At 39.7% G+C, this 22,863-nt stretch overlaps 1 protein-coding gene across 1 annotated transcript in view; it reads left to right on the top strand.

The window, feature by feature from the left end:
- Window positions 1-22,863, top strand: part of CCDC170 (coiled-coil domain containing 170) — a 58,411-nt gene that overhangs the window by 10,268 nt on the left and 25,280 nt on the right. The window contains exons 2-5 of the mRNA XM_070951787.1: window positions 898-1,032; window positions 5,248-5,504; window positions 13,639-13,783; window positions 18,901-19,086. Coding sequence (XP_070807888.1) covers window positions 898-1,032; window positions 5,248-5,504; window positions 13,639-13,783; window positions 18,901-19,086 — 723 coding nt within the window. The remainder of the gene's footprint in view (window positions 1-897; window positions 1,033-5,247; window positions 5,505-13,638; window positions 13,784-18,900; window positions 19,087-22,863) is intronic.

Genomic DNA, 22,863 nt, shown 5'->3' with positions numbered 1-22,863 from the left:
CCATCTGATCCCAGCTTTGAGAACTGACATCCATATCAGCATTGTAAGAACTAATCTCCACAATCAATGGAGCCTGATTGGGATGAAGCATAAGCAATGGTAACTTCTTCAGTTTCAGGGTTAAAAACTATGCAAAATGATAAGTGAAGAAGTAACAATAGTTATAGCTAGATTATAGCTTCTTTTTATGTTTATATATATTTCTAACGTTGGATGCAGCTGTTGGTTGAATCGGAGATTGCTAGTGTTGGCCCAGGATTGATGAGATACAGGCTCAAACTTCTACTCAGCTGGGAAATTTGGTGGACAATTCATATCTCTCGGCTTACCTTATTTACAGTATCCCAGTCTTTTCTGGAGAAAGCTTCAGCTTGTTTGTCTTCAGACACCTACTCAAGTTTTCTACCATCTGTATGAGAGTATTTGAAGGAAAAAGAGGGGGGGAAAGATTGTGTGCCCTAACCACGGATCATCAGCTCAAATTCCAGGCAATGTCCCAGAGGTTCATAAAGATTTCAGTGCTGGGTTCCTGAAGCATCTCATATTTTATTGGCCATGAGGAAAACAGAAGTCTTCCATACAATGTGGACTTTAGTAAAGATGAGAGCCATGGTCATCCCACTGTAGAACTATTGAAAAAAAAAACATTACTCAAGAATATAAAAGTTAATAAACATCCAAGCAAATTAAATCCATTGCACTCCATTGTCTTATGCAAGTTATCTTCCAAGGCAGTTTCCATTCCCCACCCAGATTGGAATGAAGATTGGGTTTAAAGTTATCCAAATTTAAAACTAAACTGCTTTAAAACAATCCCTTTTAAAGAACTGAGCAAAGCAATAAAACAAGAAGAATTCTAATTGTTTGCCATTAACACTGTTTTTTTTTTTTGTAAAGCAGAGAACTCATAATTATTTGCTACTGGATGTTCCTGACACTCGAGAACAGCTAGTCCATTATCGGAATGCAGCAGAAACAGCCAGCAGTGAGCTTGCCGCACTCCTAGTGAAGTACGAATGCGCTCAAGCAGAGGTATGTTTTCCCCTGCATGAAAATAACAGAATATGTTTACTGCATGGTACGGACCATTAAATGCTTAAGTAAAGCTCTCTTCTTTGGTACAGTGCATATGCATTTTAGCTATTACATCCTGCCTATGTTTAGAGGTGTTTTTTTTTTTTTAACGCTTCCAAATTTTCAATCAGGCATTCTAGAATCATAGATTTGAGAGGATCCAAGTGGCTAACTAATCCATTTCCCTGCTTGGTGCAGGATCTTTTAAAACATTTTTGGGCAAGTGTCTGTCCAGCCTTTCTCTATTCATCCTCCCTCCAATGAACGAGGTTGTACCACTTCATGAGGCAACCTATTCCACAATTTCTTAGTGTCATGAAGTTCTTAGTAACTAGCATGGATCTGCTTCCCTATAGTCTCAAATCATTGGTTATAGACCTATCCTCCACAATATTCCTCTTTTTATGTGACAACCTTTTAGATATTTGAAGACTTTCCTTCTCTCCCCTTGCCCTCTTCTGCAGGCTTAAAAAAAAGTCCAGTTCCACAGGAATGGGTTTTCAATTCCTTCACCATCTTGGTTGCTCCCTTCTAAACCTGCTCCAATTTGTCCATGAGCCTTTTAAATGTTGCAGTTCCCAAAATTGGACACATTCCATGTGGAGTCTGATCAGCATAGACTAGCATAGGACAGCTACTTCTTGTTCCACTATCATAATAGTCCACTGATTTCCTCCTTCTCATAAGTGTTTGAATTTGACTTGAGTAACACTCAAAAATATCTTGCAAGTTCCTGGATCTGTGAAGTTTATAGTTCTTTGCTTCTTATATATATTTTATAAACTGCTTCAATAGTGAGATGGGCGGTATATATATTTAATAAATAAATGTCTATTATGAGCCTCTTCCAATGGCAGATTTGCAATGGGTCTTTCTTTGGTAGATTACCAGTACTCAAGGACAGAAAATGACAAAGTGCTTCCTACTAATAAAGGCATACTGCTAAACAAAGGTTGCGTATTAAGATTGTTTTATTTACATGGTTTTACTAAATAATTTCTTTTTTTAGGAAACCAGGTACATTTTTTAAAACATACAGCTGTGATGGCTTGATTTAAAAAATGATTCGGATGATCCCAAAATCTTGTAGGTAATACCAAATTAATATTATTTCTGTTTACATATGTGAGTGAATATTCTACTTAGAATATTTCTGAGATTTCTGGCTGGACAGAAACATATCCCTATCTGAAAAAAATATAGGAAAATTAAGCAGCAGCCATTAAAACAGTATTTTAAAGCATTCACAGAAATGAATTCAGCATTCTCAGTTATCGGCTTAAAACAAGTTTCCAGTCCTTCAAACAAAACCAGAAGCTTTACAGTATAATTGTGACATCTGAGCTGGCCTTATTTGTTCTGGTTTGGATTGTTAATACAGTTTCAGCAATGACTCTTCTTCCATTTGGTCCTTTTCTGATAGACAAGCCTTATAATGTTCTTGTGCCACAGCCCAACTTTATGCAAGTAATGTCTTCACAACTTCTCTTGGCCTTATACCTAGATACACGGAACTGTAGCCTAACAGAGGGACACATTAATGTGTCGATCATGTTGAGGAATGGAATCCTAGCCACCAAAAGAGTTCTGAAATTTCTTAAGAGACTTAGACTATTTCTGAAAAACAAGTGCTGCCAAGGGTTGGTTCATTGTCTAGGTTTTTTTGTTGTTTGCATGATTTCTGTCTGTGTGAATATATTGAACATTATACTAATTCCTAGATTTACTGCATGAGTCATTAATTGTGAATTATGCATGCAATTGTTCTTACCAGACTCTTTAATTCATTTAATTAATGTGAGAGTGAAAACAATTTTCTTTTTTATTTCATTCTGTTAATACTCCCAAAATTTCAAAGAGAAAATGCAACGTTTCAACATAAGGCAAATGTTTATTATTTATTTGCAAGCTTTTCAAACTTCCACCTTTGCCAATTCTGTTGATTTCTGTAAACAATATATTCATTTATTGCCCAGAATAATGTTTAATTGCTTATGTGGTGAAATACAAGGAGTTTGTTATATCTTTGTTTAAAGTTCCCCTTTTAAATCCACTTCTGAACTGGACTTTGTTTGATAATAATCATTTATATATTTAATTCATTTTAATTATACTTTCTGAAAACAATCCTTATCACTAATTCTTGGCCTGATCCAGACAGTCCAATAAGAGGTAATTCTCAATTTAGTACCATTAGTTCAACCATTTGAAGTTTCAAATGCTCTGAAAAAAATGATTTACGACCAGGGTTCTGGCATCAAGGCTTTTGAATCAAGTGATCACCTTCACCCATTTGGCCATCTGCATTCTGCGGCCCTTCCCACTGTAATTGACCTTTGTGGTCTACTTGCTCTCACTGCTGACCAAACATGCACAGCCTGACCTTTCACAAGTTGGTCAGTTGCCAGCTGCATGAGGCTTTCTTCTAAGGTCGCACACTATGGTTTCCTTGTGAAACCTGGAGAAGATTGCCTCATGTGGCGCCTGCCATTCTCCAAATAGCCCGTCCTGTTCTTGGGATGCTTTGGAAGACTTCAGAAGCTTTCCAAATGTTTTCTGAAGGTCCATGAGAATATGGTGCACTATTTGGAGGACAGCAAGTGTGATTTGGAGAATGGTGTGCAAGGCCTCAGGAAGAAGGCCTTGCACACATAAAGCAGGCCGGGAGTGACTAGTCAGCAACAGGAGGAAGATGGCGAAGGTCAGCTGGGTGTGGCAGACTCTGTGGAGTGCAGGGCAATAGGGTAGCTGGGGTCTTGTACTGTGGTGGTGGAGTGGCTGGCCATGGTGTGGAGACGCTCCTCAGCAGTGGTGCTGGCTGCACTGTGATTAAAGCAGAGGTGAAGACAATTTGAGGTGAAGTTACGATGGCTTTCTTTCTCCTCCTGATTCTTATCCATCTTAATTATTCAATTAATTGATTTAAGTTTCTAATGATTAACAATAAAAAATAATATTAAAAGAATCACTACAAGAAAAAAACCCCTCCCCCCTCCAATTATAATAAAATCTAACAACCATGAAACAAAAATGAAATCCTACGTGCTGCAATGCATTCTGGCATTCATAATATGCATTTCTTCGGACCCAGATTTTGTGGGAGCTTTGAGAATATGAGTCCTGAAAAAGACTTTTAAGATTTGAGTAGATTCACCAAGAAGACAGCTCATATAACTTACCTATCCACTAAGATTTCTATCAGAATCTACCTAATATGAAGAGCAACCGTATTTTTCGGCGTATAAGATACACCAGACTATAAGATGCATCTACCTTTTTTGGGGAGGAAAACAAGAAAAAAAAATCTGCCTCTGCCTCCCAGCAATTTGCCTTTTTGCAGCAAACAGCAAACAGCCTGTTTCATTTTCAGCACAGCCTGATTAGCACAAGAAAAAAAAAATCTGCCTTTGTCTGCCAGTAGTTTGCCTTCTTTCAGCAAATAGCAAACAGCCCATTTCAGCTTCAGCACAGCCTGATTAGCACAAGCAGCTGATTGTCGGTTGGATTGGCCTCCCAACCATCAGCTGTTTCAGGCTGCAGGGATTGCCATAGCCTATTGCTGTGTGTCCCATTTTCTGCTGGTTCTGGGCCACGGGGCTTGGAATGGGCAGAAAATGGGGCACACAGAGGCCGAAAACAGGGTGCACAGAAGCCAAAAATGGGGTGTATGGAGGCAGCAATAGGCAATGGCAATCCCGGGAGGCTAATCCAACCAACAATCAGCTGCTTGTGCTAATCAGGCAGTACTGAAGCTGAAACAGGCTGTTTGCTGTTTGCTGTTTGCTGTTTGCTGCAAGGAGGCAAATTGCTGGAAGGCAGAGGCCAAAGGGTGAGGGCAAGTGGGTGGGGCTATATTTGGTGTATAAGACGCACCCAAATTTTCACCCCCTTTTAGGGGGGAAAAAGTATGTCTTATACTCCAAAAAATATGTTACTTTTATAAGAAAATAGTTATTCAGATTGCTTGTTCTTCTACTATATATTGTCTATTCAGCCTGATAGTTGTGCTCTTTAATCACATATGAAATATTTAAAGTAAGTGGAAAATTCAATTGCTTGAGTAATACACAGGATGCATGTATTGTAGTGCTATTAAATTTGTCTTTGCAAGCAGGATACAATCGAATAATATTTTTATCCCTGTTATATTTTATTACCTATTTTTATTTATAGATTCTAGATCTTAAATCCAGAATAGCCTCACAGGAAGTATCCATACAAGAATTCAAAGCTGAAGTTGGGGGCTATAAGGAGAACGATGCTCGTCAGTCTTCTCTTCTTTTTTCCATGCAACACAAATTCCAAGAACTTGAGAAGGAATCAGGCACAATTGCCATTTCCAAACATCAAGCAGAGCTAAAAACACAAGCTATTCTCCAGGAGAACTTGGAGCTAAAGGAGAAAATCTATGAACAAGAAGAGCAGATCAAGTAAGAACAGCAGAAAATGCTACCTTTTAATATAAAATAATTGCCATGGAGCAGAATAAACAGTACTTGTTATGATTGTTAAGTGAGGGTGCTGGGCTGAAATAGTTGAGTTTCTTTTTATTATAATAAATAAGGACTAAGTTTCTACTTTTTTAAAAAAAAATTGGAAGTGTGTGTGTGTGTATGTGTGTGTGTGTGTGTGTGTGTATGTACAGGCTGGTAGGTAGCAGTAGTGGGATTCTACTGGTTCAGACCGGTTCGGGTGAATCGGTAACTCCAATGATCAGCTGGGAGCAAACCGGTTCACTTTGATGTTCAGATGGGCCCACCTGCTCGCCTGCACTATTTTCCTACCTTTATCTCCTCAGCTGATTTGTGCGGCAGAGACGATTGCTGCACGAATCAGCCATGTTAACTTCTCTGAAGAAACCCAGAAGTGAAGATTTGTTTAAACTGCATGCATGTGCAGCAAAGCGCGCAATCACCAAACCGATTGTTAAGCCGGGAGGATCCCACCACTGGTAGGTAGGATGCTATTTGAACTTTCTTCTGAGAAAGTATTGTGTGCATTTTACATTTGTATTTTATATTTGTGACTCCTCAAGTCTTCAGAATCACACAAGAGAAATTTTAGCTAAATGAAACAAACTGAAACTTGAGTTTCAACCCAGGTCATAAAAAAAAAACAACAACCCAAAAAACCACTTGGATTTTCTTTGTTTCCCTTGATGGCAGTGGGAGATATCTCCTTACCGAGGAAAGGAAGTATTTTATTGTGATATAAAAGTCTTTCTCAAGGCACCGTATGTTGTGTCATGAGCACCTGTTTAATATTAGTTACATTTCTGATGTAAGGTACAAGATTTAGGTTTGGAGACTTTTATTTAACTTCTTTGGATCATGAATACCCTCCTATTGTCCTGTTCTCAGGGCTTTTAAAATGGAAAATTTGGAAGTATTTACAATCATGAGAAACCTAGATGGAGGGGGAAAATAAAAAGGGATTTGGGGAGAGTAGGGAACTCCCATTTCCTCATTGCTGGGTTGAGGTCAGTATGTAACTGACTCCTCCTTGCAGTGGTTCGGTCTTTTCTCACACCTCATTAATTTGTGTGCTTGAGAATCCCACAGAGGACATTTTAATTTTTTGGAATGACATCTGCCTCTGAAGCAGACAGTAGGGTCTACCCATGCTGGCTAAGGAATTCTTGAAGTCAAAGTCCACACCAGAGGTGGGTTTCAGCAGGTTCTGACCAGTTCTGGAGAATTGGTAGTGGAAATTTTGAGTAGTTGGAAGAACCGATAGTAAAATTCTGACTGGCCCCGCCCCCATCTATTCTCTGTCTGCCAAGTCCCAGCTGATCAGGAGGAAATTGGGATTTTGCAGTATCCTTCCCCTGGAGTGGAGATTTTACAGTATTCTTCCCCTGCCACGTCCACCAAGCCATACCCACCAAGCCATGTCCTGTCCACCAAACCATGCCCACAGAACCGGTAGTAAAATCTTTTGAAACCCACCACTGGATGGATGGATATGGGTATATGTTCTTAAACATGAGAAAAGGGGTAGAAGTAATGAATGATCAGTTCCAGGAAGAAGGTCACACCAGAAGACTTATCAAGGATATTGTTGTCCAGGAAGACTCAGAGAAGTACAAGAACTTTCTAATAAATATAGGTGTATTTTGCCCCACCTCCCTCCCCAGAAAGTACAAAGGAAAAGAAGAGAATCCAGGCTTTTCTTCTGAATCCAAAAGAATCATGGGTCTCTTTCTTCTATACCTAGTAAGTCCAAAACTCTGCCTCCTAAGAAATCTAAGGGTGACCAGAAGAACAGAAATCTGTAACAAGTCAGGGATTGTCTCTTCATTATTTTCATGCTCAGGAAGTCTCATCAATTCTGATTTAAAATTGCATTGCAGTTTGGTGGCCATACAAGAGGAAAGAATCAACCTCTAATCAGTCTTACCTTTTCCCTGCCAATTTTTTTGTAAGTTTGCTGTACAGTTACAGTCCTTATGTGTGCCAAGCAAGCCTGAGTTGGGGAATAAAAAAAGATCCATATGCTTAGCCGAGAGTTAAGGAGGTTCCCTGGGGCAGTGAGATATCCCTTTTCCTGGATCATTTGAGAAAAGTCTTGAAACCTAAATGGGCAATGCTTGCTCAGAACAAATGAATGTATAGGCCGACTAATATGGCTTACTTCCTGTATAACAAAGTCATGGAGCTTTCAAGTTGTATGGGTAGGTGTTCTGGAGTTACTGTTGTGTTTCTTGCAGTCATCCCTGCAGAAAGAGGGGGAAGTCCAAAACAGTTTTATCCAGGATCTTTTAGACTTTAGGAATCTTCTGCTTTATGCAGAAAATTCAAGGCTTCAAGGAGAGCCTGTGTTGCATCAACTTCAAACTGGATTATGTACATATGGGCAGAAAAATCTACACGTCTGCAGCCTAAACCAGTATGCTCACAAATATTTCTTATGCAAAATCATTTATGGTTGATTCTTTGATATTATTTAATTTGGCAAAATGGCTACTAACACTCTAACCAGAAGTTGTGTTTGGCTGAGGAACTGTGAGATTAGCAAGTTCTTCCTTTTCAATGAGTTTTTGAATATAGTGCACGTTGAGACAACAGATTGTTAAGGCTGTACTCCCACCCAGAATACAGAACACAAGTCCAGATTCTTTCAATCTTTCAATTCCTTGTAGGATCAAACCTCTGGAACAAGGTGAAGTTCAAGAATTATAGTCAAAGTCTCTGCTCCTCCCCTGCTTATGTTTTGAAATGCACTAAGATATACAACTCTATATGATGCCAAAGCAGTCCATGGAGCAATAAGCAACTTTCTCCTAGACTTTGCACACATTTAGCTGCAAATAATTCAAAATCAGTGGGTAGAAGATACAAATTCAAAAGGAGAACAAATTCACTGGAATTTGTTCTCCAGCTCCCAGGCTTCTCCCATCAAGTTATTGGAGTAAATCACAGATCTCTGCTACTTGATTTGGCAGATGTTTCACAAACATGGCTTATTTAGATAAGAATTATTACCGCAGACAAGAGCTGAGCCAAGCAAAATACTTGATTGTCTACCGTCAGTTTGCCAGTTCCTCTTGTATCTATGAAAGTTGAAACTCTTAAAGTTCTCCCCCCCTCCATAAATTTATGGACTCTTGGGACAGTGCTTGGTGGCTTTGAAGCTGCCAGTTGTGTTTATAACTGATGTAAGAACTCCTGGCTCTTGACTTGACACTCCATCATCTTGTCTTCCATTCCTTTCTTCCTGTCTCAAAACATGTCTGGAAATACTTGGTGTTTGTTCCTTCTCCAACTTCAACCAGCCAGAATGGAATGCTTTCTCCCTCCCCATCACCATGGCCTAATTGTGAAAACCTCACACTATTGCTTTCCCTGTTTTCCTCCTCAGTTATGTAAACGTTCTCCTCTACCTGTCACCCTTGTGCCAGAACTTCTAGTAGCTGTAAAAACATTATGGTATGGACATTCCAGTTTCTTGGATTTGTGAAAATACTTAGAACGGAACTGCCAACAGATGTTAAGCCATATTGTAGCAGCACTGTTCTTGTGGTGAAGGACAAGCAGGTTGATGGCTACATGACCCTGAATACTTCGTCCATTATGACCCACCTCTCCAGAAAACTTTGTCTCCCACCCCACCCAACCTGTTTTACTGTGAAACTCTGGAGACAGGAAGATAGATCCCTGGATTCACCAAGCATTTGTACTTAGTAACAAGGCTTGTATTGATGACCTTCCAAATCAACATATCCTTTTCCTTAGGAACAGGAGGGAGAATTGCAACCCATCAGCCAGCTGTACATTCTTCTTGCTTGAGGGAAAAGATACTTAATCTCTGCTACAATAGCAGGCCAGCTGGACTTTTGGCTTATTTAAACTAAAGGATTTTGGGTGGTCTCTTGTCCGAATAGATATCACATCCAGTGTGTTTTCCTAGTCACTTCTGCTGCTCTGCCAAGCATTTACCAACCAAATAAACTGGTCTGTTGCAACTTTTCTTCTCCCCTGATGGCCTTACAATACCATTTAATTTTTTTCCTAATCTTCCGTCAGTCAAGATTCTAGACCAGGGGTGTCAAACTCACTTCATCACAGTGTTGTCACATGACATATCGCGACTTCCGCCCCTTCACTAAACTAGGCATGGGCGTGGCCAGCTGTTGTGGCCTGTACGCGGCTTCTGCGGCTGGTTGCTGATTTGGACAACGATGAGGCTGGTGTGGTGCTGCGCCAGCAGCCTGTGCAGCTGGCACTTGAGTCGGACAATGAGGCTGGAGAAGATGTGGTGCCATAGGTGGGGATTCAGCCAGGGCCTTCAGAACCTCCAGAAGCTCCCATAAGTGAAGAGGATGAAGAGGAGGAGCCTTTTCTCAATGCACGGGCACACAGAGCTGCCAAAAGGCAGGAATGGCTCCTCAGGAGGAGGTCTCCTCGAGAGCAAGGCTTGGGGCTAATTGGCCACTTCCTTAGCCTATTTAAAGAGGAACGCTGACTGAAGTAATTTGCAGGGAACAACCATTCACTCTCCTTCGTGCCTTGATCTTAGTTCTCTGCAAATTGCTTCTGGGCTTTCTGCCAACCATAGTAAGATTAAGATTATTTATTCTTTGGATTCTTGCAGGCTGTTAAGAAAGTTAATTAACAGCCTTTGTTTGAAAAACTGATTTTATTTTAGTAAACTAAGGTTTGTACAGACTTTGTGTGTGCTACGTTCTTTGGGGTCCGTAGCTGGGGCAGAACACCAGCGGGTGATGCATCCAGCCCGTGTGCCGCAAGTTTGACAGCCCTGATCTAGACATATTGTTGCCATGCTTCTCATTTTGAAGATTGCTTATTTCATTCCATGCTGAACTACCTTCTAGATCAGAGAGGTCTTCCTTCTACATCAACCATGTTTACCTGCACTGAGGAATGTCCTTCATCTTCTTCTGAATATAGAAGCTTTACTTATTAAGACACTGAAGAACTGCTTTAACCGGACTGTCACGAAGAGCAGGTGTTGTGTCTATTTCTTCCGGATGCATTTGATCTTTTTTTTTTTTGGTCTGTTGTGTTATTCTTTACTTTTAAAATGTAAGCTGCCCAGAATAGATTGGGGTGAAGTGGCCTGAAAATGTAATAAATAAATAATTTTAAAAAATCAGGCAAAAAAGAATTCAAATATATTAGTGGCATCTAGTTGGACTGGTATCCTTAGTTTCCAAAATACCTAGAATGAGGAGGTCAGGATTATTGCAGGATACACTCTGAGAGAATCGGCTGATTCATAAACCCAGACATCCCTTTCTGTGTAATAGACTACAGGAGTCCTCCACATCTCATGTGGCTGTGGGCCCACATGTCTCCCACCTCACATCCTAGTGTACCCTACTGTATCCCAAGAACACTTTAAAAAAAAGTCAGTAAATTTGCCACCAAATGCCATCACCACCATGAAAGATCCACTGCTGCCCTCTTAAAAGGCATACTCAAGTTCCTCCAAAACCTCCAGGCTCAACTAGCTGCCAGATCATGTATTCCTTTGTGGCCAGTAATGATTTTTAGATTATTAATGTGGCCCTTTATCTTCTACATGAGGTGCAGGCCTGGCCTAGAAGTTGAAGAGCATGTCAGCAGAGGTGGCCCAGCAAAGATTCTAAAAATGCTGCTTTCTTCTCAAAAAGTGTTAACTTCAACTAAAAGCAGGGCCAGATTTTCCTATAGGCTAACTAGGCTTCAGCCTAGGGCCTCAAGATCAAGAGGGGCCTCAAGATCAAGAGGGGCCTACATTCAAATTGTTAGCAAAATTAAAATTACACTTTCACTATAGGTGAAAGGGCCTCATAAGTGAAATAGCCTAGGGCCTCTTTTCATCTAAATCCGGCCCTGACTAAAAGGAATCCTGGCCTTTTTTGCCCCATCAAGAATAAAGGTTCACCGTTATTATCTCAGCTTTTTACAGACATCAACCTCCTTAGGGGAGAACGAGATTTTTTTAAAGGTCTCAGCATCAGTAATGTAAATTGCCTGGCAGAAGCTTTGAATACAATGTTGAAGTGTGCAGGGGAAAAGATGTATTTTTATCCATATTCAAAGCATATGCATAGATTCCTTAGCTGGAACCTCAGCTGGGCTCTTTTGACACTTAGAAGAAACTTTTTAAATCTATGACTACATGATCTCATAATCCGTTAACGATTAAAGACGGCTTTACAGCTTGCTGAAATTTCTCTTAGATAAGTTGCATAGTTGGAATCGCTTTCTGCTAATTTCCACTTGTGTATTTTTCATAATGATGAAGTGGTCCTTAGGCCAATTTTCTCCTTCATTCCAGGGTTGCTGCTTAGAACTTAATAAATTTCTCCACTTCAGTCTGTCTTCATCCGTCTGACCCTCAGGAGCGTGCCCAGTATAAGTGGGGTTTTGATAATAGACTTTGCTCTTATTTGGACAGGACATTTTCAATTGCAGAAATCTGAAGCAGCGTTAATATCTTTGCTTGGTAAAGCTAGGGAATGAAATGGGGGGGAGGGGGAGGGAGTATTTTTCCATGGACAGAAAGAATGCATAATGAAAGCATAGAGGACACGAGGGAACAATTTCTTCTCTCTTAGAGGAACAGTTACTGTATGCGGCACTTTATGTTCATTAACTCATTTTAATGACTGGTAGGCTTGATCATCAGCTTTTTTTTTGCTCTATAATACTGGTCAGTATAATTTTATTTTGGTTGCATTTGGGACAGGGGTGGGTTCTACTTACCTTTACTACGGGTTTGCAGTGGGACCGTGCGCGCGGGCTCGCTTTGCTCGCACATGCGCAGAAGCGTTTTGGTGATGTTGGGGTCGGTGGGCAGAGCCTCCTGCTGGTTTTACTACTGGTTCTATAGAACTGGTGCAAACCGGGGGCAACCCACCAATGATTTGGGAGAAGATTCTGCAGAACTTACTGAAATAGTATTGTAGAGTCTAGGCTCCCGCTCCAGGTACTTTACTGTTTTTCAATCCTCTTTATTGATAGTATGTATAACAATCCTGCCAATACAATTAATTAGTTAATACTACATGAATGAAACTTATCCTGTTCTAAGTTACATATAATTTATTATATGGATGCCAGAGGTGGAATTCAGCTGGTTCGGGCCAATTCGGACGAACCGGTAGTGCTGACAATTAGTTGGCCCCGCCACCTGTCCCTGCTCTATCTTGTCCTTTATTACCTGCTTTGTAGTTCATCTCAGTCATGCAGTGCAGCTGATTTCCACCTCCCCGCTGTTTTACTTACGGTGACTTGGAAGGTAAGCAGCTGAGTTTCTAAATGCTCCATCTTCAGCGTTGCGCGCAAGTGTGTATGCACTCGCAAAGCACACGCTCACCGAAATGGTTGTTAAACTTGCAGCATTCCACCACTGATGGATACCCATTGCATAAGATTTTATATCAACATTTTATTAAAGGATACATTTCTGTGTTTGTACAACATTGTTTGTACTCTTATTATAATTATGATTTTTCTTTAGAAAGGAAATTCATTACTGTGCATTGGTGTTCTCTGAGTCCCATGGAATATATTTCCTAACCTGAAAATTGTATTTTCCTGTAAACAGAGAGATCCATTTTGACTAGGATCCCTTTCAGGGAGAGGCCATTCTGATTCTCCAGACCAGAATACAGGAGCAAGATCAGCTTTGAACAGCACACAACTTTTTTAGAATAGGAAAAAAAAAAGGAAGTACAGTGTGTGTGTGTGTGTGTGTGTGTGTGTGTGTGTGTGTGTGTGAATTCGATCTCTACTCCTGATAATTGCCCAAACTAGTCCCTGCAGTTTTCTTGGAAACTCACAGTCTCTTTCTTGGTTTCTACTCTGATACTTTAATCACTGCACCAAACTGGCTTTTATTCTACCATCTATTCTCTTATGTATTCACATTTGAGGATATGATTAATTAAAACTGCAGCAGTATATGGTAGATATATGTTTAGCTAAGCTAATGAAATTGTGTATTCTTGGTCTGACATAATGGTATCATGATACAGTTAATTTAAGCAATGATAACAGGTCATATTTTTCTTACCTATAAAATTATTTCTGCTTTGGTTTGAATCCTAATTAGAAAATATTTGAACAAATCTGAAGAAAGCAAATCCTATGCATCTAAGGTCAGCAGAGAACAAAATGAATTCATTGCACAACTCTGTCATCTCCTGGAAGTGGGCATAGGAGGAAACGAAGAGTCACCAGAGCGCCTGCTCTCCAAGGTTTTCTTTTAAAAATTATAAAATAATAAAATGTGCCTCTTCAAATTAAGCTACAGAAATAATAGCAAAGCACCCTAAAGACATCTATTATATGAGTGGAACCTTGTGAATTAAATATGATGTCAGATCTTTCTTCCAAGACTTTTTATTAAATCTATTTCCACTCTGGGTTTTATTGTAGGCCCTCACGTGGGCCCTTACTATAAAAATGCTATAAATGTTGTTATAATAAAATGCAATATTAACCTGAAAACACCATGGGGCCAGCAGAAAGATAATAAAAAGCTAGGAAAGATAAAAATGAAATCTTCAGGGGCTGGTTAAAGCTGCCAGAGAGGGGATGCTATTACGGAAGAGAGTTTTACAGTCCTGGCAGTGTTAACGTGCATTCTTGCAGCCCTTAGGTGAGCAGAATAATATATCTGCATAATTTGCACTCTCCTATCCTGACACCTGGGCTCTAATTTACCCTAGTAATAAAGCTTGTGAATGATCTTGTCTTTATACTTTACGAGTAGCAATCAATAGATTCCCTTGGCTTCATGTCCCCTTCCATCCGTGATCGCTTTCCTGTAAGTGTGGTGGATGGGGTTTAGGTAAAGCAAGTACCCCTTCCAAGGTGCACTGGGGATGAGACAAAGATCCTACGGAAATAATTGATGGGGCATATTTGTGCTGCAGTTAATGTAAAGTGAGGCTAAGCCCTAACAGGGTCTACCTCTGGTAATGAAGAAGTCCCATCTCAGGTATAATTCAGATAGATATGGCATAATTCAGCCCAAACTTATTTTAGGCATGGACAGCTGCTTGCCACTATCCCCAAATAATAAACGTAGAGATTGTATATTGAGCTTTGATGTTATATTGCTTGTCTGTCTGCTGATTTTTTGGTAAGGCAGTATCTTAGAGATCATAAAACTGTATTCAGAAATGAAATTTCATGAACAGATAGTACAGTTTAGAAGTCTTTTTCTTTCAAGAGTTACACCAACCTAATCCTTCCTTCATGTTTAATTGTAGACATATTGTCAGAATAGCTCTCTCCTCTCCTCCCCTCTCCCCACTCCCCTCCCCTCTCTCTTTCCCACTCTATTCCTCTGCCCAGCTGTCAATTGCCTGTTCTCTTAGCAACCTTTCTTTTTGGAAGTTATTTGTTAACCTTTATTCTGAATCCAAATGAACAATACAGGTAGTCCTTGATTTACAGTCATTTAGTTAGTGACCGTTCAAAATTACAACAGCACTGAAAAAAGTTACTTATGGTGGTTTTTCACAATTGCAACCATTGCAGCAACCCTTTTTGTCACCTTTTTGTCACATGACAAAATTTGAGCGCTTGGCAACTGGCATTTATGACAATTGCAGGGTCATGTGATCATCTTTTGTAACCTTCTGACAAGCAAAGTCAAGGACGAAGCCAGATTCATTTAACATCTGTGTTGCTAACTTAAGAGCCACAGTGATTCACTTAACAAATGGGTCAAGAAAGGTCACAAAAATGGGGCAAAATTCATTTAGCAACTCTCTTGCTTAGCAACAAAACTTTTGGGATTGATTGTAAATCGAGGACTACCTGTAAAATACATTTCCTGGTGGAGCTGACAGGCTATTAAAGCCATTCTTACAATCTGGGCAGGTGTGTAAATAAATGTCCAGGGAATAAAAACACATTCTCACCTGATTCAGGACTTTAAGTACTAGCACTTTCACTTTGAATTAGGCTTGTAAATAATGTAAAATTGGTATTACATGATCAATCTACATAATTCCCATATGCATTCTGAGTTATGTACCAGCCTACAGTTCTAATTTGTTTTCAGCTCTTCAGAGTAAATAGTAATCTGATCTGGGTGTAACCAATTTATGTTAACTGCAGCCAGATTTTTTTTTAAAAAAAAATAATGCACAAATTCACAAATTCAAGCAAGCAAGTAAAAGGCACTTGGGAGCTCAGATTTTCAATATGAGCAGAAGTATCATCAGATTTGTGCCAGATCTTGGTTGCAGAAAGCCAAATAACTATGTGATGGCAGCAGAAAAATATGGAGCACTGAGCTGTTTGTTCCTATTTATGTTGTGATTTGGAGTTTTGCAGCCAAGATCTGGTGGCTCTGCTTTACTTCATATTTGGGGGCAATCTCTTTTGAAATTCCATCCAGATCAGAATTTCTGTTGACCCACATAACTTTTTCTTAACTACTTAACTATTTGTACTTTTTGGGGAAATTGTTTGGAGTCTGCTAAACACTTTTTTACTTTTAACCGGATCTTGACAATACATCAGAGAGAGGGATTATTAAATCACAGAGAGCTATTGTTTTATTGTTACTTGACATCCAAAATCAGTATCTTCAGGATTGATGAAACCACAGACTAGGGACAGCAGGGGGCAGTCTAAAAGCAAGCTGCGTAGAGTTGCCCCAAATAGTGAGATGGACAGTATAGTATACGTTTAACAATAATAAAACAAAACAAATAAATAAAAAGGCAACCTTTCACCACTATTGCACACATTCCCCTTAACATACCCTGTTTTCCCCAAAATAAGACATCCCCTGATAATAAGCCCAATCGGGTTTTTGAGTGCATGGCAATAAGGCTAAGCGCTTATTTTAGGGTTCAAAAAAATATAAGACAGGGTCTTATTTTCGGGGAAACACGGTATTTAATAATAGTTACTTTTCCACATGGACATTCAGTAAAGCTTTTAACACACCAGTAAGACTTTATAGTTTTTGAACAAATCTAAAATAACCAGGGGGAAAAAAACCCCACACAGCTCATACATTGTAATCATAGGAAATATTAAGTGGGCAGAAGGCATCATGTTAAGATACTCATTTTCAATGGATTACATTCAGTATAACATCTGTAAGAAAATCAATAAAAGGAACACCAGATAAAGCACAAATTAAAATATTATAATAAATTTAGCCAGGAATAGCATTATTATTATATAATAATTATTAACTAATAACCATTAGAAGTAGTGAGTCTGGAAAAAAAAATTCTAGCTAGCAGGCAGCTTTACTTTCAAAGATGTACTAAAGAAAAGAAGGATGTAATTATGGCAATAAGACAAGAAATGGAGACAATAACTGGGCCCATGCAAAATGCCCTAAAACTATAATGTGGTTTTGTGGCTTCCATGCTGTAAAAACCAGCCATTGTGGTTTGTAAATCAGAGATGGTAGCTTAACACAATGGGTGACCCTAGAAAATTGTGGTTGATGCAACAAATCAATATTTTGTGAGCCCTACCTCAACCCCCTGAGGTATCCCAGGGCATGTTCAGTGTAGCTTAATGCCTACTTTTGATCTAGACTGCAAGAAATGACAAAACGAAAGATTCAGACACTAGTTTTACTGCTCTACAAGACAAAATCTAGACTACCTTTTGAGTCTGAGCTATAATTATGCAATTGTCTAGCCTAAAATGTATCTTAATGGATAGATTTTATTCTAGTCTTGAATCTACTCTCAAGAGGCTACTTAAAAAACTGTCTTCTTCGTATGAGGAGGAAGGAATGGAGTTTTGCTTCCTCTTGCATGTCCCAAAGGTGCTTTTTCAGGAGGCAACTAGACTTTCTTGTTTTTTTCTTTTGAAGACATTTTGCTCCTCATCCAAGAAGCTTCTTCAGTTCTGACTGGGTGGTAGGGAATGGAAGGATTTATATTCCTTGCAGACAGCTGCTCATTTGCATCCTTTTAGAGAGTTGTTGAGGCACTTCTTGCATGAAGACCACTTGATTCCTGTGGTCTTCGTATAAGAGGGATGAAGCTTGTTGCTCTCACTTGCTGGTACACACTTCACATACATCGGTTGCCAGGAGCATTGTTGTTTAGCAGTGGGCGCAAGCTATTGGTTTCTAATTTCTGATTTGTTATTTTAAACAATTTTCTTCAAGTTTTAATTATGAGTAGTAGAAAATTCTAACCAGATCTGCATTAGAACCACTTTGGTATCTCAGGCATTGTAATTTTTTTCCCCCAGAAGCAGTTTCTTTTCCTTGGTAGAAACATATTAATGAATGGACTGTGGTATCTCTTGCATTATCAGGCAATCAAATCGTACATACTACGGTGTAGGGCTGTAACAGTAGAAGTAAGGTTCCCAGGTGGTTTATTCTTCGTGTTCTTAGGGTGCACACGAAGTATTGTCTTCTCATCTTGCTTTGCTTTACTTTATTTTGGATCTGGTAATTATACGAGCAGCTGTTCAAGGAACATAGGCTTTTCACAATAAAGATTGAGGGTTAGTCACAGCTGTGCCCTTGCATCCATATGCACTGACAAATAGCCTATGGTGGGGGGGGGATCTGTGATTTCCAGCTTGTAAATCTTACTTCCCCCTCTGGAAGCCAGAGAAGAATGTTTCTTATCATTAAAACCAGTCGCATTGCCTATAATGTAAGTTGCACAATTGGAACATAGAAAATGAAAAATGCAAAAATGGTCATAAAAACAGTCTAGATGAAATGGAATATTGGAGGAGAAATAATATCAGGGGTTGGAGACTGGACAATGGTGGTGTAAAAATTTATTTATTTATTTATTATTCATATTTCTATGCCGCCCACTCTCCGAGGACTCTGGGCGGCTTACACCAAAGACAGTATGCTAAATAGCATATTGCCCCCAACAATCTGGGTCCTCATTTTACCCACCTCGGAAGGATGGAAGGCTGAGTCAACCTTGAGCCGGTGAGATTTGATCCGCTGATCTGCTGAACTAGCAGTCAGCTGAAGTAGCTGCAGTACTGCACTCTAACCACTGCGCCACCTCGGCTAAATGAACTAAATCTACAATAGCAACACAAATGCTAGTGCAAATGATTCCCCAGTTTCTAATAGCAAGCGAAGAATCTTATTTTATAAACTAATAAGAATTCTCCTGCATCTCCATATGAGGAAGTCTAGATTAAATTCTACTGCCAAGGTTAAATATGGCCACAGAGGACAGTGCAGACACTAAAATGCTCCATTTCAAACCCACCTTTTAATGGTACAACTGTAATATGACAAAGCAAAACTACTTAAATATTGATTTAGTGACATTGAAAACAGCAACAATTAAATTACCTGTTTGAATACCATATCTCACTTTGATGCTTCCAGATCCGTGGAATGCGTAAAGAAAATGACTCGCTGAAAGAACAAATAGATACCTTCAGAGAGACCATAACAATTCATGAGATGGAACTGAAAGCCAACAGAGAAACCATCATGAGGCTCGTGTCAGAAGTGAACAAGGAGCAAAAAAAAGCAGCAGCTTGCTCTCAAGACATAGAAAAGCTAAGTGATGTATGTCTCTTAGTGCATGTTTATGACCTTAGAGCTTTCTTTATATATGAGGTGTTTCTTGATTGTTTGTGTATTCAGTCTGCATAACAGTGGATGTGAATTCCCTGTAAAGTGTATCCCAAAATGTTTTCTGAGGCCTTGCCTAGTTAGGAGGACTAGAGCTTTGGGATCAAAACTATCTTTTTTTTTTTTTTTTCATTTTCGTAAGTATTGAAATGTACAGAAACTTCTTATTCAAATTGGGACTACAGCATTGGTGATATGGACCAACTTTAACTCCATTTTTTTTCTTTTCTTTGCGTTATCCGCCAGATGGCTGCTTTTCAGTATTGGGGGACAATTACCTGCAGACAATTTTTAAGCCAAAGTTAGATATTGATAGTGATATTTTATATTTTAGCTGCCCTACAATCCAACCAGTGTGTTCGGTGACAAGGGATTGAGGAGCCGAAGTATAAAGTAACTGGACATCTAATTTGGCACTCACATGAAAAGTTTTCCTCAAATTTTCTGAAATGTTTATCCTATGCTGTCAACTCATTCTGCAGTTGAATTTGTAAAATTACAAATCCAAACTGTTCAGTAAAAAGCAATGGAAGTCGGAGGCAACTTTTACATCAAAGTAATGTAAATAAAAAAAATCACATATAGTAGATTCATTCATATCTATGATATTCATATGCTGAAGATGCATCCTCATAATAAAATCTCCATCTTATGGTTGGCCTTCTGCTGAGGAAGGCTGCAATTGGACTAAGACTATTTTAGTATTAATTAATAATTTCCATCTTGTGCCAGCAGAACATATGGCAACCTGACATATAGATCCCATGGAGGAGTTTTCAGAGGATGGCAATTTGGTGTACTCCAGGTGGCTCACTGCATGATTTGCTCCTCCTATAGCACCACTGTCCCGAAACCTTTCCATATTATAGTGTGTGTAAGCAGCAACACCACCCAGCCCCATTGCCAGGAACTGTAAATGTAGGCTTTGAAGATGACACTCAAGGATGGGAGTCTGTGCCTCCATGGCCATTCTTGTTAAGATTGCCAGATGGACTAGGTATTTAATGGACACTACCTGACAATTCTAATTTTTGTTGTTTGCATATGGAAATATTGACCTTATGAAAAACCTAGCGAGGGTCTTCCAGAGGGTTGATATTTCTGTTATGACTCAAAATTGATGGCTGCACTAGTTGCAAGGTAGCCTCTCATCCTTGTCCTGCACAGCAGCTGACATTTCCCTGAAGGACTTTCCCCTCCACCAAAGATTTATGGAGATTCTAAGCCATCCAGGTCATGGTTGTCCCATAGGTGCTTTTTCAAGAGGCAACAGGACTTTCTGGTTAAACCAGAAAGTCCAGTTGCCTCTTGAAAAAGCACTTTTGGGTTTCCCAAAGGTTGGAGTCACATACTATACCAGTTTTTAAAAAGTTCTGTCCATAGCAATGTTGAGGCATCAATAGCCCTGTGGTTAAAAACACTGCGTAATTCTTAGCATGTAAAACAGGATTGAAGTGTAGCAGTTTGTGATGCTGAATGTTGCTTTCTAAAGGTCTTTAGGAAAGGCTCCAAGCAGTGCCTCTAACAAAGTACCAAGGCTGGCCAAAGCAGAGGTTTGGGGACAGTGATTAGTGCTTCACTTTTTGGAATCAGATTATTCAATTCTGCTTGCTCGGTGTGGCCAGCTGCAGGCGGCCTTCTCACCACCACCAAATCCCTTCTGCCAACTTGGTGCTGTCATTTTTTCGCAGGACATGTCAACACCAGAAAGTTGCAGAGTGGTTCGGCCTTCAGGGCAGAGTCAACTTACTGCTGCCGCCCTTTGACAGCCCGCTTGCTTGCTCACCTACTCGCTCGGCTCTTCATCCGGCGCCCCACAGCGACTTTCTGGTGTCCTGAGAAGAAATGGCAGCACCAAGCTGGGAGAAGGGACTTGGCAGTAGTGAGAAGGCTGCCTCCAGCTGGCCATGCTGAGCTAGCGATGTCGAGTTGTCATAGAGCCTTCTGTTTTCTACCAGTCAGTGATAAGGGATGAGAGGGGGAAGTACAGCAGGGATTATACCAACCACTGCCCTGAAACATTTCCATGTTATAATGTGTATAGGCAGCAACACCAACCAGCCCCGTTACCAGGCATTGTAAATGTAGACTGTGAAGGCAACATTCAAGGATGGGAGGAAAATACTGGAGAGACGAGGAAAGTAAGATTATAATAATAATAAAAAATAAGAACAGCGCATCTTAATTTGGTCAAAGTTCATCATAATCCAACATATTTTTTTTTTATTTGATTTATATGCCGCCTTTCTCCGGAGACTCAGGGCGGCTTACAATGCGTTAAGCAATAGCCTTCATACTTTTGTATATTTATACAAAGTCAGCTTATTGTCCCCACAATCCGGGTCCTCATTTTACCTACCTTAGAAAGGATGGAAGGCTGAGTCAACCTTGAGCCTGGTGAGATTTGAATTTGCAGTAATTGCAAGCAGCAGATGTTAATAACAGGGCTTAGTCTGCTGCGCCACCAGGGCTCTTTTTGCTTCTTGCAATGTCCAACTCCAGGGTACTCATAAGCATAACATGGAGATGTACTTCTTTCCTACTATTATTCCCCTGTTGACCTCCAGCCCATAAGTAATCCTGAGTCTTCAAAGGTTAATAACCCTTGATAGCAGTAGAAGGTCCTATGCATGTGTGGAGGTGGCACGTGTGAGCGAAGCGAACCGGTAGCGAAGGTAAGTGAATGCCACCCCTGCTTGATAGGCTTATCCTCCATGTATTTAGAGCCACCCAAATTTAATAGTTAAAGGGGCATCACTTCCATTCCGCAATTTGTGTGCCTTCTCAATCAAAGGATTGTTAATGAAACTCAATTCAATTCAAACCTTTATTGTCAACGCACATGTGTACAATGAGATTGGCTGAGCCTCCCTTAGTGCACCCCCCCCAACACAATACATCTCAATAACTCACAGTGAATGAAAGAAAATCCCTAACCCAGTAAATCATACTAACAAACACACACTCCTCTATATGTATATGTGCATAACATTACATGATAATATATTGTACCAATATGAGCATGATGCACGTTGCGCCGGCCCTGCAACCTTGATACTTTTATCTTTGGTCAAGACAGAGCTTCTGCAGGAACTGAACAGTCCACGAATTTAGCTTCTGCCAAAGCCTTTAAATCTCATCTGAGCTCAATGGAATACAGAAACCTGTCAAGTATTGGAAATCAAACTGAAAGAAGTCAAAGATCACCTTTCTTTTTTGGGGAGACAATTATAAATGATCATTTATGAAATCCTCTTCCTGATAGTGGGATTTGGAATGATACTATAGTGTAGATAGAGCAGAGGTGGAACGGGCTTTAATTTTGCTTTTCAGCACAAGTTCTGAAAAGTGATCAGGATAGTTGATATCCCTGTTTACAGGAACTGTCGAGCACTTAAGAATTCTTTTGAAGTGAGGGAGGTGGCCTTTTGGACTATAGGTTTTGTACATATACGCTGTCTGACAAGTGTGTCTGGGCGCCAGATGGATAAAACCACAATGGAAAATATGGCAATGACTTTACTACAAATGCGAACATTTTTGTTTTATTTTGTTTTTGCCATTAACCTTTTATGAGACATTGGAAACTTAAACAGATGTTAATATGAAATGTTTTGAACATTTGAGTTTCTCCTTGCACAACTGTCATTTGCTTGTGGATGAACTGTGCTTTCTGTTTTGTTATAAGGTAAAAATATATGTTTATTTGGA

This window comes from Pituophis catenifer, unplaced genomic scaffold, assembly GCF_029215685.1.
Source record: "Pituophis catenifer annectens isolate HBS135680 unplaced genomic scaffold, rPitCat1.0.hap2 SCAF_1, whole genome shotgun sequence".
Lineage (NCBI taxonomy): Eukaryota > Metazoa > Chordata > Lepidosauria > Squamata > Colubridae > Pituophis > Pituophis catenifer.
The sequence above is the reverse complement of the archived record's forward strand: the minus strand, read 5'-3'. Positions and strand labels throughout refer to the sequence as shown.